General features: G+C 43.2%; 1 protein-coding gene across 7 annotated transcripts in view; it reads right to left on the reverse strand.

Annotated features, from left to right (window-relative positions):
- Positions 1–14,463, reverse strand: part of LOC139989876 (protein pangolin, isoforms A/H/I/S) — a 283,984-nt gene that overhangs the window by 35,063 nt on the left and 234,458 nt on the right. For 2 of the 7 annotated variants that reach the window (XR_011800427.1, XR_011800428.1), the window contains exons 1-2: positions 6,246–8,494; positions 4,806–4,953 (exon numbers count right to left, since the gene is read on the reverse strand). Coding sequence is in view for 5 of the 7 variants with exons in the window: in XM_072008553.1 (XP_071864654.1) it covers positions 4,806–4,953; positions 6,246–8,324 (2,227 nt within the window). In the remaining 2 variants the exon portion in view is untranslated. Of the gene's footprint in view, positions 1–4,805; positions 4,954–6,245; positions 8,495–14,463 lie in introns of those variants that run through there. The other 5 variants (XM_072008553.1, XM_072008554.1, XM_072008555.1 and 2 more) reach the window with 5 other exon arrangements.

The following is a 14,463-nucleotide window of genomic DNA, read 5'->3' on the forward strand; positions in this document are numbered from 1 at the left end:
ACAATCGTAACTGTTACGTGTTATTATAGCAGCTGTTTATGATGTTTATTATGTAGGAGAGATTCGGGATTGGTTTAGGTAACAGGGGAATATGATTATTGATATTAATATTCGTATTATTTTTGTTAAAACGGTGAATTCATGTAAGATTTTATGAAAGATACGCAGTTGGTACATCACAAGGTAATAACTATTATTCGGAGGAATTTAAGGGTTGAACAGTATTGCACTTCTTTGAGTGCCATTGGTGAAAATTGTTTAGCTGATAATTGAAAAGGTTAATTTGCCTGTATAATTTGTAACATAATTGCACGACTATTTCTGTATATAAATTAGCATAAATCAAAGTAAAAGCATAAGTCAATTACCAAATCTCTGATACTCTGTCTACAGAAATGGGAAATTGCCCATCCAATGATGACTCGTACCAACCAAATATACAAAACTATCAGAGCAAAAAAGGCAACAGGAGGAACAGTCCGAAGAAGCGGCTGATAATCGCGACGGAAGCTTGAATCGACGGAAGTACTACGAAAAAGCAAGAAAACTTAAAAGAGAAAGCTCGCCTACGTTGGGGGGAGGGTGGTGTGAGAAGAGGAAAATTAAGCGGATCAATGGTGGAGCTGGGGCTCGACGCTCTCGACTCTCCGGTACCCTAAACCCCACCTTTACTGGCATCACCCAACTCTCTTCTGTTCTATGGAATCCTGGAATAAACACGCGGCGAAGATATAAAAGTGCAGATAATTAGAAATATATTCCTGAAAGCGAGAGAAAGAGTTGGGGCTCTCTTCATAGACGCCGACTGGTTGGTTTCGAACGCTGGAGAGACAAACAGAGAGAGAGAGAGAGAGAGAGAGAGAGAACATGGAACAAAGCGAGAGAAAAGTCGAAAACCAATGCGTTAGACGAAGATATACGCGATGAGTAACACACAGCGACATACTAGAGCGACCTCACGAAAGAGGACACACAGAGAAGTAGAATATGGACCGAAGCGAGAGAAAATCTGGAAACTAATGGGTTAGACGAAGATAGACATGGTCGAGTAACACGTTCATACAATACAAACCTTAGAGAGGACACGTGAACAAGCAATGGTGGAATAAAGTGAGAAAACCAGGAAGCTAGTGCGTTAGACAAAGATAGGCATAGTGAGTAACACGCATACAGGTGTAGTAAAGGAACGGAGAGGGAAGGAAGACAGGGACGAAGAGATGACGTGACGTGGGAGGAGGCAGAAGAGGAGTAGAGAGAGGTTAGGGGAGGGTCTGAACGAGAGAGGTGGTGGCAGTGCTCTTGGTCGGGTGCTACGTAGCACGAGAGAACGGGTGAGTGAATGGGTGGTGGCTGAACAGAGCCGAGAACTTCCTAGAAGAGGAACGAAGAGGAAGAAGATTCCCTCGGTGGTAGCAAGAGAGGGAAAGAGGAGGACGAGGGTGAACTCGAGCTTAGAGGGATGGAAGGAGCTGGAGGAAGTGTAGGAGAAGAAGAGGGTGGGGACAAAATGCTCGCTCGTTTGCAAGACAAAGAACCTGAGCCGCCGTACGAACTCGTAGTCGTGCATAAACGCTATCAACCCCATCTACATATTCCAGGGACCTAGGGGACGTGGGCGAGCAGAGGGTGACGCGAGAACTAGGCCCGAGGCAGAAGGAGAGAAGAGAAAGATAGCGCGCACGCGCGCAGACACGTCCAGAATCTCCAGGTCGGCTTTCTGTCTTCGTTTCTCCCGATTTTTTCCCCTCCTTTCGCTGTTGTAAGTTGAAACGATCGCTTTAGGTGGAGACGAACCGAATTCGAATCGTTCTCCTTCGGCGATTTTAGTTTTGTAGGGAGAGAAACGTATTGTAAGGATAATGGAGCGTAATAGAAATTGGTGGATGGGGTGGTTTCGGTGAAGTCAAAGGATATGGAAGATTTCGAAGTTTGTGGTAGTTACGGGGTTAAAAAGAACGCTAATTTGTAAACAGTACTACTCATACCATTGCCTTTACTACTAATTTTAATTCAGCTGTGCAAGATGATCCTGATTAAGAAATACCAATTTCGAAAGTTAATTAACAACTTGCCCGCAAATTAATGCGAGATCACGCGATGCTACAAAACTGATTCTCATCTGTCTCGACCTCGCGCTCATCCTAAAAATAAAGAGTCAGGAAAAAGGCCAAGTATGCCTAAAAAATTCCGTGTCACCATGAAAATCTACCACTATTTATTAGTTTCCCAAGCTTCCTCTTACCCATACTTGACATTAAAATACAGTGGCTACGAAGAGTATCGTCGGCTATCCTTATCTTCCAATGAAGTGTTCTTTTGATCAGGTTCTACATTTCGTTATTATTATTATTCATTCATAGCTCTTACGTAGACATTTATTTCGCCTATTAAATACTGTATTAAATACTTCGCCTGTAAATACTGTAATTAAGTATTGTACTTTGTACATTTTTCATATTCCTATTATGTATATTCTATGCATTATTGTCGCAGCTGTAAATCTCCCATAAGCACGGTAAATACAATGGTGTACCGATACCATATGTAACCACCGTAACTATCGTTATCTGTAAAGACCGTTGGTACGCGAAGAAAATACACCGGTCATCGACTGTTAATCCACATTGGCTGACGAGTTGATAGCGAAGGGTTCCCAAAAGAGGCAGGGGAGGCGGCCTCGGGGGCGGGTGCAACGAGAGTAGGAAGAAGAGTAGCTGTAGAAATAGAGAGGCGGGTTGAAACCCCCTTGACCCGGCGCCAGAGGGAGGCTGCATGCCTGGCTGATTAGCCTAATGGTGAGTCCTCCTCTTATTCTCCTACTTGACGCCAGTTCGCGAGCCTCTCTTCTCTCTCTTATCCCACCACCACTTCCGTTCTCGTCTCCCTCTAACCTTCTTTGTTAACCTCTCTAGGGACGCCCGGTCTCTTCCTACTTCTCCATATCTCTCCCTCCGAGTTCGAGCCGCGGCATCGACAGCGGACCCTTCACTCGATAAGAAATATTCCTTCAATTAGAACCCCGCAGGAATACCAATGTTTGCACGACCACCACCACCAAACGAGACCACGTAGAGACACAGACGTGTTTTAATTTGCCTCGAGAGCAAAAGACACTGTGCAGCTATCTCGCTAACCCGACCTATGTACGTAGCCGACTCTTGAGAGAAGATTCTCTTCTTTGGAGGCTTCTGGAAATGTTGAATCGTTTTATCGTACGGCGAAGGCTGTGGAGATTGTTGGTTTGTTTTCGAAGAGAATTCTTGGTTGTATATTTGCTTGATTTGAAGTGAAATTATGTGGGTAAGAACGGAATGCATCTTTTTAACTTTCTGGTACGTGACTGGAAATTTCGATATCGATATTTTAAAGATAAAAATTCCCATATTATTATACTTTTTTTAAAAACTAATTTTTAGAAAACTTCGTTTCATAGCTAGATACTTTGTTTAAAAACAAGCAACCGGATTAAAGTTTCTGATCTCAGTGATTTCACTTTTGCTTGCATAAATCGAGTGTTAGGTAAAGAAATTTTTTGAAACGAAACTTTGAATTAAAGTTGCTCGTTTGAGTACGGTTTTAAGTAAAAGCATGGATGAAACATGTTATAATTTGAATCGTTTCGTTGCTTATTGTTGGTCGAGACAAGCCGCAGACAAAACCTGTTTGTATTGTTCGTCTAGGACAGGGACGATGTTTAATATTTGCGCGGATCGATACAGTGAAATGATACGCGAAGAGTTTACCGCTAGCCAGACCGTGTTGCTCTATTACAGGGAACGAGAGAAGTATTCCATCAATTACAATTTGAGAGAGTTGTCAATATTTGCGCCGACACTAGTGGTTTAACTTCGTAAAAGAATTATTGATTCAACCGATAGCACGGGGTGGAACCTCTCTGTGTATGTTTTGCGGAAAGTTGATGATGGTTTAAGGTTAACTTCCAGAATCAAGAGGCAAAGGGGTGGGTGCTGTTGGATGCCAATGTCTCACTTGGAGTTTAACAATTGCACGACAGCTTTATGACCACATTGTATTTATAAAATTAACACGATCTAGTTCTTCTTTTTTTCTAATTGTAAACACTTATTGGTAGTTTTGTTACTTTAAAGTTCGAAATTTCAGAGATCTAAAAATCGAATGCACGTAGGATGGAACACACGTTTTTGAACCCGACATGCGAATCTTCACAAGTTTTTGAAATTTAGATCTGAATTTTTGACATTTGAATTCGAGTTTCTGAAATTTAAATTTGAAGTTTTGAAATGTAGATGTGAATTGCTGAAGTGTAGATTAGAATCTTTGAGATTAAAATTCGAATTTTTGAAATGTAAATTCGAAGTTTCAAAGAATTTTTGAAATTTAAATTTCGATGTTTAAATTTGTACTCTCGGAATCTCGTAGATTCGAAACTTCTACGCCCTTTTATCGCGTGGTTATCAAAAACTGAAGACGACCGAAACACTTCTTCGAAATGAAGAATTTAGAATTTGGAGATTAGCAAAATTAAAGTAGAAAAAAAATCTTCTCGTGTAGATCAAGCCCTTTTTCAATAAATATTTCATTTTTTAGAAACTCCAACTTCTATAATTTTGAAATTTCCAGTTTTAAATTTAAAAGTACTCGTGTAAATTTCAATCCTACTTGAACCATTAATTCGACCGCTGAGCTCAATATTCCCCCTCCAAAAATTTCCAACATACTGCTGCAAGAAAGAACTAAAGAAAAAAAAAAAAAAAAAAAAAAACGATATAACCATCGTTGAACCTGTTCGAAGGTACAATTTAAAGGCGATATTCGGTACTCACCTGCCGCTGCGGCTGCTTTACCCGCATCGAGCGTCCCGTACGGTGGAATTCCCATATGAGCAGGCGGTGGCTGAGTCAGGTGGTCCCCATTGGGGCAGAAGAAGGGCAAACCGCTCGGATGCGTCCCCGCCAGGCCCATCTTGCTCGCCTATAAATCAAACAGAGAAAGGGGAAACGGTTAGCATGAACGGGCGTTGTGAAATCGAAAACAAGTATATATCCGGCGTCGTTTTCGACACGGTATAGCGTACAAGCCTTGCGTGTCGACGCTGCATTATCGTTATCGAGTAATTAATTAATACGGTGTTGATTAATGCTTCGTTAATGCAGCCAGGTAATTAGCAATCCGCCAGGGGATATCAATTAATTAATTGATACTCCGGAAGCATCGACAGGTGTTTGCGTGAGACGATATAAATTGATTTCTTTTCTCCATCACCTCCCCCCTATCGTTTGATCGATGATGCGCCGCCTGTTTTGCTAATTGAACTTCGAAATTTCAAGATATCGACGCGTTGTGTAGAAGAAGATTAATCGGGTTTTAATTTATGGATTATTTCTTCGTTCACATGTCATTAAGAAATATAAATTTAAAATATTCAAACATTGGAACATTCGAAAATATCGATACAGTTTCAATATTGAAATATTAATTATACGTGAAACACGTATAATTAAAACGGATCGTAGAGGTTAACAAATAAAAAGACTAATATCATAATTAATCCATAAAAACGAAGAATCCCCAATTGATCAAGTGGTGACTATAAAGTTATCCTTGATCAAACGACGATCAGCCAGTTACGATCAAAACCATCCCATTTACCACAACCTTTCTATCATGAACAGGTTGGCTTAACGATCGAACAAAGGTAGTATCCGATTCTTTGATCGGCCCTGTCGAGTACCATTTCCATTCCTCCCTATTTAACATAGACATTAGCATCGTTGTCCTTGACGGCATTGGACGAGTCGTCCCATCGGCGAGGAGGACGACACGGAGGACTAAAAAGCCCTCGTTCTCTCGTCGAGGAGGAAATATAATATACAATTCAATAAACTCTCGAAGGGGGAAAAGCGCGCTTATCGAGAGGACGAGCTCGAGCATTAATTTGCAAAGACGGCGGCAGCGGCGCGCGCTCCTCGAACGTTCGAGGGTTCGTTCTCTCGTTCGGCTTTCCATTCGCCGGCTCGACGACGTATCGCCGAATTCGAGTGGCCCTTCAACGTCCTCTCGCGCGACGAGTCTCATCCCTTCTTGTCCCTTCTCCCTTCTCTCTTTTCCTCTTCCTAACAGTCGAGCAGAGAAGAGAATTAGTTCAATCTAGGCACGGCGCGAGGCTCGCAAGGTCGCATAGCCTCAACCCTACCGAGGTTTCGACTCTCGTGGCGGCGATCGATACCTCGTCGAGTGGTTGTCTCTTATCAGTCGGTGCTTACCATGAGTGCGGCGGTATCGCGCATCGATCTGACAGCGAGTAATAGTCCTGGATCGAGAGGCTCCCGCTCCATCCAAGTCAGCACCCTCGACAGTAGACCGACGGTCTCTTCCGCGGTTGGCTCGTCTTCATCCTCCTCCTCTTCCTCGTCCTCCTCGTCGTCTGTCCCTTGTTGCTTCCCGCCCTCGTAATCGGCCCACTTCTCTTCCGCCTCGATCTTCACCCCGCGGCAATGATCCTCCTCCAACTCCTTCTTCCTGACGCACCAAGCTTCGCTGCTCTCGTCGTCGAGGATCCATTTGCTCAGTTCGTCGTCGCTGACCTCCAGACCCACTTCCCGAGCGACGTTCTGCAGCTCGATTAGAAGCATCCTGTCTTCTTCTTGATCAGACGCGTGTATCCGAGACGATAAAGTGAGGCCGATGATGTTGTTCGGACAACCGATCGAGGGGTCATCGCGATCTCGCGGCAGGATCCAACTTCTTGCGAAGGTCTCTGACCTGACGCTTAGCCATGCTCTGTGGAGATCAGCGAAAGCTTCCTTCAACGTGAATCTCTTTAAATACGTGGTTAAAGTATCTGTTTCTTTATTAGGATTGGAGATTTTCCGATGGACTCCGTAGCAGGCTCTAGAAAGGACACCCGTCGCCAGTCTGACTCTTAACTCTCTAATTACGATCCTCATTTCGAGGCAATCTTTCGGTACCACGAACAACCTGACCAATCCATCCGCAGCCACGCAGTCAGCCTCCGGTGGCAAATAATCCGCGGTCTCAGCAACCAACACAGCTCCGTCGGGATGCATGGCCATCGCCGTCACGGCAAACTCTCGATGGAACCACCAGAGGAACAGATCCACCGTGAGAGAACCCCTGCCACCACCAGCGTAGATCACAGGCTGGCTGAGCATGTTGACTCGTCTGAGGCAACGTGGCCGCCAATGGCGACCGGTTACCAGCAGTCGCGTCCTGTGGTGGCCCTCGTGATCCGCCGCCCCCACCACCCACACCCTCTCGGAATCGCCAGCTGTGGAGGTGGCGCGACGTCGTCCAGGCAGGTCCCGCCAATCCAGGAAGGACACATGTGCGAGGTAGATTCTACTACGGTCGTAGCTTTCCAGAGCGTTCCTCAGGCTCTCTATAACGGACGAATGAGTGACCGGAGGGCAGCCTCTTATATTAGCTTGCGTGAACTGCTCCGTGACCTTGTCGGAAGTCGTGGAGACAGAAGAGGAGAACGGCGAGGAAGAGGAGACCGTCGAAGAAGTAGGAACACAAGTAGACAACGTTGATGGCGTAGCAACCGCAGATTTCTCCGTTATCACCTCTCTAACACTTCGTGATCTGATGAAACACTGTCTCTCCTGTTTCCTTTTTCTGATTCTATCTTGATGTGACTCGTTACCGTACCTTCCAGAATCCACCGTATTTGCTTCTTCGTTCGTTCGATCATTTCCTCGATCATTATCTTTGCTCGAATTATTCTCCCGGGAGATAGCTCCGGTAGACGTAGACGAGGTGGAGTGTGCCGGCGACGAGATGCTCGACGGAGGCGAGATGGACCTTCTAGACGACGCGTCCGTGAAAGAGGACGCAGCTGGCGAAGACAGAGACGTGGACGAAGATACCGTACCATCGCCTTGATTGGGATCATCCTCGGTAGTAGCGATCCGCTCGCGGCGGCGTTGTCTGCTGGTCGGCCATCGTTGCACCAGGGTGCCGTTTTCACGGGGCTCGAGGCCACTCTCCAGGGGCTGGCGCATGCGCGCCGCCCACGACGATCGACCCTCGCACGCTGCCACCGCAGACTTACTCGTTCTGGTCGTCGTTGTCGTCGTCGTCGTTGTCGTCGTTGTTGTCGTCGTGGTACCTTCATTCTGAGACTGGCCACTTTTAACGGTTTTCTCTTCTTCGTCAGCCACGTCCGTTGCCTGTCCTGTTTCTTCCTCGGCTTGTCGACGTTGCTGGTCATGATGATGATGGTTTGGCTGATGACTATTAGCGCCACGTATAGCGATAGACTTCGATTTCGAGGTCGCCCTGGCGTTGAGGCGCGTGCACTTGCTGCCACGGGGCGACATCGTCCACGGCGGAAGCGTTCCCGCGGCGGAGGAATCTCCTGGCCAGCGGTGGCCTGCGAATCCCACGGATTCGGTGAGCGTTGGCGCGCGCGCGACCGTTCATCCACGGCGTGCCGGCTTCGCCTACCAAGCGATGACTGAGCGAGCGGCCGCGACGCAGCCGTCAAAGGCCGGAGCGGGAACTAGAAGGCTTTGATGTACCGCCGCCCCGGCGCGCACAAAGCGAAAGCGGCCCCGGCTCGTTGGTTGGCATGCCACGGGGGCGGGGGCGGATAGAGCGAGAGAACGGGAACACGGGCGAGCGCGCGCCACGGGTACCCAGCCAGAGAGAGAGTCGGAAAGAGAAAATCGGTGCGAGGGCAGGAGAGAGAGGTATAGCAGTGCCGACAGGAGGAACTGGGCGGCAGGAGGAGGATGAAGGAGGGAACACTCGCAAGCAGTTGCGAGACAGAGACAGAATACACCGCCGGATGTACAGTCACCAAGTGCTTCGGAGAAGGTTTAGTATCTCTCTCTCTCTCTCTTTCTCTCCCTCTGGTGATAAAGATAAAACAGCCAGCAGAATTAGCGTATCGAGTCGCGGTGCTCATTGATCTCGTGGTGACATCGTTTATACATATTGCTTCCTTATTTTTCTCTCAAATTTCGTAGGTTGCAGTTTGGAATTATATATAAATTGGTGTTTGTAATGTTCGCGGTTTCAGGTTTGATTTTAGATTGTGATTTTTATTTCACGCTGTCGTTATTTCATCGTAAGTACGTATTTTTGACAAGATGCACATGAAAGAGATTTCCATGATAAACGAGAAAGGTACATACGAGTTTAACGATGCGAGGATGGTAAGTTAGGTGAGGTTAGTTCGAGGATTTGACGATGTATAGGTGGATGAACGTGAATAGTAATCGATGACCTATTTTAGAATCTTCTTAGGCGAAATTCTGTTGTCGGTGGAGTTTCATCTGCTTTTGAGTTTGGTAGATTGGTAGAACGTATTTATGAAATCGTAGGAAGCATGTTCAAAAGATGTTTAAAACAATTGACGTTATCATAGAATTTCGACAGAGAAACTCGCAATTGATTTTTAATTTGAAAAGTACATCTCGATGAGGACGCTATAGAATTTGGAGAAATTCATCTTCGTACCTGTTGAAGTGGGTCTCACTTCTAGGAAAACTCTACATCTTCTCTAGTGTTTAGTTTTTCTTCGTGCTGCGAAAGCTACAACTAGCGACGAACGCGACGCGTTCGTTGGCCCTGGCACAACGGTTCTCTTTCCAGCGGCTTCTTTGGTCTCTATTGTAGTACCGCGGAAAGATCGCCGACATACACACAATGTTGACGATAAAGCGCAAGTGCCGGCAAGCCGAAAGGACCGGAAGACTTCAATAGTCCTAACGGCCATCGATATATTTTTGGCACCGCAATCGTTGGTCATTAGTTAGCCACCGGAGAGTCAAGTGTCAAGAGTCGTTAATCGACAGTCGAGAGTGTCGTAGTCATATCACATTACCGCGTTAAGTTCACGTTAAATAATCATCGTTTTCCGTTCCATCCACTGTAATAAATCCATCTATCAATAAACTATCATATTAGGATAGAGGTCACTAGAAATCCTAATTTCTAACATTTCTAAATAAAGAATTTTTATAATACATCCATCCACGTATTTCCTCTCTCTATTCCGAGATAAAACCTCAGCAGTATCTAGAGAATTAATCGTAATAATCCACTCTTCCCATTTCGTTCATCATCGTACAATGACATACTCGTGAGAATTCGCTGCTTATAAAGAGATCTCGAATTATCTTCTAGCGATGATGAAGACTCGACAAAGATGGAGGAAAACGCGAAGATCCTAACCTATCTTTTCGAGTGATACTTGACTCGGAAAATGGTCGTTCTAGTAGGTTCACGACTAACAATTATTCAACGATGGTATTATATACGCCAATAAAAATTATACTTAAACCTTCTAATCTTGGAACAACCTTTCAATTTGATATTTGATAACTGACTTTTTAGATGCACACGAACATACTCTTTCGAGTACAATTTGACAATAAAATCTCGTTATATTTCCAAACTATAATACAAATCCTACGTACTTCATAATGTATACACGTTAAATTCTATCGATAATCGTTTCGTTAAAACGTTCCACATTGTCAACAAGCACTCGTATCGAAAACCTTAAATAAAAAGAAAAGAAGAAACTTCGTGGAGAGATAATAAATTGCAACAAACCAATAAACACTATCTGTTATCGAGAAAAGTGCACGGTTAAGCCTGTATAAATGCTCTCGACGATCGTAGAGCGTGCACAAGGGGTGAGTGTACCCGTCTGCGTGTCGCAGAACGTAGTTACCGGAATAGACGTTCCCCTTGGAAAGGGGGTTGATCGAGCGAGCCACGTTTATCGGTGCTCCAATTTACACGGCAGAGAGGTAGACTCTCGCGAGGCTTTTTTTTCGTAATTGGAGCGAAAGATCATCGCACCGAGCTATTCGAGACCGCATATTGTCCGATGCTTCGTTTTCAGGGGAACAAGACGCGACCGGTCAGACATTCGCTTTAGGAACTCTCTACATCGAACTTCGTTTTTATTAAATTCTAGCTTCATTCCTATCTTTTTTGAAGATTTTTGGTACTTGGTGTTTGACTCTGTATAGGATGAATCCTTTATTACTAACGGGTTAATTAATTTTTATATATGTTACGCTTATTTTTAATAAGATATTAGAAACTTAATCATTAGAGTGTGAATTTTCATCCAAATTTGTATTCGCACGATCACAACTATGTACAGAGTTTTAATTTTGATATATTATTATAACGAGAAGCTTATTTCGCGGATTTTACATATTTTTGCATATTTAAATTTCTAATAATAATTTCATAAAGATCCCTGGTTTATTAATGACATTTAAAGATATTATTTTCATGCAGTTGTATATATATGCATTTGTCAGATGGTGTTGAGAACGATCTTAAAAATTGCAAAAAATGTTTTTACTTAATAGACGTGCAATTTCTATTTAAAACGTGGATACAATTTTTGTATTAGAAAATCCGAGCAATTAGGCAATTTGTTGGAAACATATATGTAGTACGTTTTTTTTTACTACCTATCGTTTTTATAATACCGCGAGCGTTTTTAATTTCGAGGGTGCCTCGACGGAAAAGTTAAGAGTATCAATTTCTATATTGAACGATTTTAATAAATATTGCCGCAAATATATCGAAGAGGGATTTTTTTTATCTTCTTCTAAAAATGTACGCTACGGTTGAGGAACAGCTTTACTAAAATTTCAAACCGTGTTGGTCGGTAAAAATTGAATTCGAACGTAGACACTCGAAGCTAATGGAGCTTCAGGATGCCATCGAGCTTCGAGCCAACACTCGACGCGTCGTTATCGGCGTCGATTTCAATTAATCGTTTCACCAAAGTGAATAGATAGCGAACCGGGTGGATAGGTCACCTTTTTTCTGGCTTATAATCGGGCACTGTGATATTCCACATCGTCCAATCACCTTTTTTATCTATGTCTATCAAATTTCTCACAAATTCCTCGCTCAGATCGTAATTACAAAAAATTGTTCAGTTTTTATATCCAATTTCCAATCGTCATCAATTTCGTCAAATATTTCGTGAATTTTTTCTACATTATTATACTAATTCGCAAAATCTTCCAATTTCAATATCCAGCACCCCCAACGTGAAATTTTCATACATGTTTCTTAATCATCAATTCATTCAAACTATAAAAACACGTTTTCCAATATTCTCATCTAATTCCCAATCTTCCTAATTCTCTCTAATTCCAAATCACAAAATCTCTCAATTTCAACTCACCACTCTCATCAATTCCTTCCTAAAGTAATCAATTCTCCAGATGAAAATCTCAAAATATCTTCAATTTTCCTTCTACTAATACGACAAATTTGCCCTTGCGTCGTAGCTGCTAATCGCAAAATCTTCCAATTTCAATTCACGACTCTCATAAATTTTTCCCACAGATATTTTCTCGCAACTCGGTCCTTCAGATCGTAATCACAAAAAATTCCCAAATTTCCATCCGACTTGCCGATAGACGTTCCCCTCGCGTCATAACAGCTAATTACGAAATCTTCCAATTTCAACATCGCCATCCCCTACGTCCTCGCCTCAATATCATCAACCAATATTCCGGGGAGCATAGGAGATTCTCTTTATCAACGATCTCGACCACGTGTCGTTCGTGCGATCGGCGTGGTAGCACAGCCCCCTATCGGCCACGCTAATTAGCCGAAGGCCGAAAAACTGTCGTCGCATGTACACTCGCATCCTCGTTGTCCTCCGCGTGCGGGGAACACGGCAGCGGCTTAATATTGCAAATCGGATTTAGCCTTGGGCGCTGGTCGCGCATGATTATCGGCGTGTCGGCATTTCATAAACGCGTCCACATCAAACGCAGCTGGTCGGTCGATCGCGATAATATTTGTCACGTAGTTGCGGTGCGCGGCGGCGGCGTACGTATCGCGGATACAGGCTAATCGATCGGCCTTCCTCTCTGTAGCCCGGTCTGCTGGTATATGCGTGATTACTTTCCGGTACGCGTTGTCTCCTCCACGTCCGGAATTCGAGTCTCGCATGCCGCCGCGATCCGATCTAAAGCCCCGTCCATACGACACCTGGCGGCCCCATTCATCCTCGGAAAATCGAGATTCCCATAGCGTTGCAAACGATATGGACTCGAATCGCTGAAGGGAAAGATACGTTTACCGTGCGGGTGCAAAAGATCGCAGAGCTTGTTAAAATTTTCATAGGATTTTCATCTCGTCGAATTTGTAGAAAACTTAGGAAGATCGAGGTTCGGAGACGTAGGATGCTGGAGTTGGAGGATCTCGTAAAAGCGGTTTGTACAAGTTTCTGACAATTACCTAGAGTTAACCCTCGGTAAGTATGATTTTCTGGTATTTGTTATTTCCGAAGGTCAATGAGATTTTTATAAAGTAGGAAATTACAGCCTTTTAGAAGCGCTATTGATCGTAATCTGCTGGGTTTCAGAATAATTTCGGCGAGTCTAGATTTTTAGTTACTTCTCTAGACACGTTTTTATGATCTATACCAAGAAACAAATATAAATAAATTATAATAAAACTATGAAAAGTTGTAATATCGTGAAGTTTCGACAAGGTGTAACGCATCTTAATTATAATATCTTCTTCGATAAACTAATTTGTAAAGTATCTTGATACTCTGTGATCTTTTTTATAAATACGTCTGTAGCGTACTACTTAAAAAACAATTTTCTTAAAATGACTAAATTGACTAAACGAATTTTGCTATCTTCGAAAGGAGCACTTTTCCATAGATCGGAATTTTTCGTTCTTTCTTCTCTAAGTTTATGACGAGAACTAGAATAAAAAGGATCGGAAGAACGATGACTTACGCAAAACAGAGCTTGCATAAATCTCGAAGACGAGAAGTGGTGCGTGGATGGCCCTTAAAGCTTAGACAGTGCGGCTAAAAACCGCTTTGTTCGACACAGTAGATCCGGACCGTGCGTGGTACGGCATTAGTCGGCGCGGCTCTCCCACGGAAATCGTTCGACGCTTTTCATTCGTTCGATTGAACGCTGCGCATTTGAGTCATTAACAGCTGGTATTGTGCGCTAGTCCAGCGTTTCAAAATCCCTCAGTTTCCAATCTTTCCAGTTTAAGATTTCGTTAGCGAACGAAAGTCTCAGATCAAATAAAAGAATATTTACTTTCTATCGATATACATTACATTACACAATACATTATATACATTATTACTGTTCTTTCTATATTCTTCTCTTACATATGTATCTACGTGATATCTTCAAATTTAAATTTCAATTAATTAACTGTTATAAGATAAAAAGATTAGGCAAAATATTGACTCTATTGAAAATATATGAAATAAAAGGAAAAAAGCCTTCTTCGTACGAAGATATGGATATTATAAGAAAAGAATGGATTTCATGCTGAATTATTTTATTTTTGCTGATATTTTAAAGAAAGTGACGATATCAATAAGGCACATATGTAAAAGATTCTCCTAAAGATTCTTCAAAGCACAAATTCGATTTCCTATTAAGAAAATCACATTCTCAAATCCAAATACCAACTATC

The sequence above is a fragment of the Bombus fervidus genome, chromosome 8 (assembly GCF_041682495.2).
Source record: "Bombus fervidus isolate BK054 chromosome 8, iyBomFerv1, whole genome shotgun sequence".
NCBI lineage: Eukaryota > Metazoa > Arthropoda > Insecta > Hymenoptera > Apidae > Bombus > Bombus fervidus.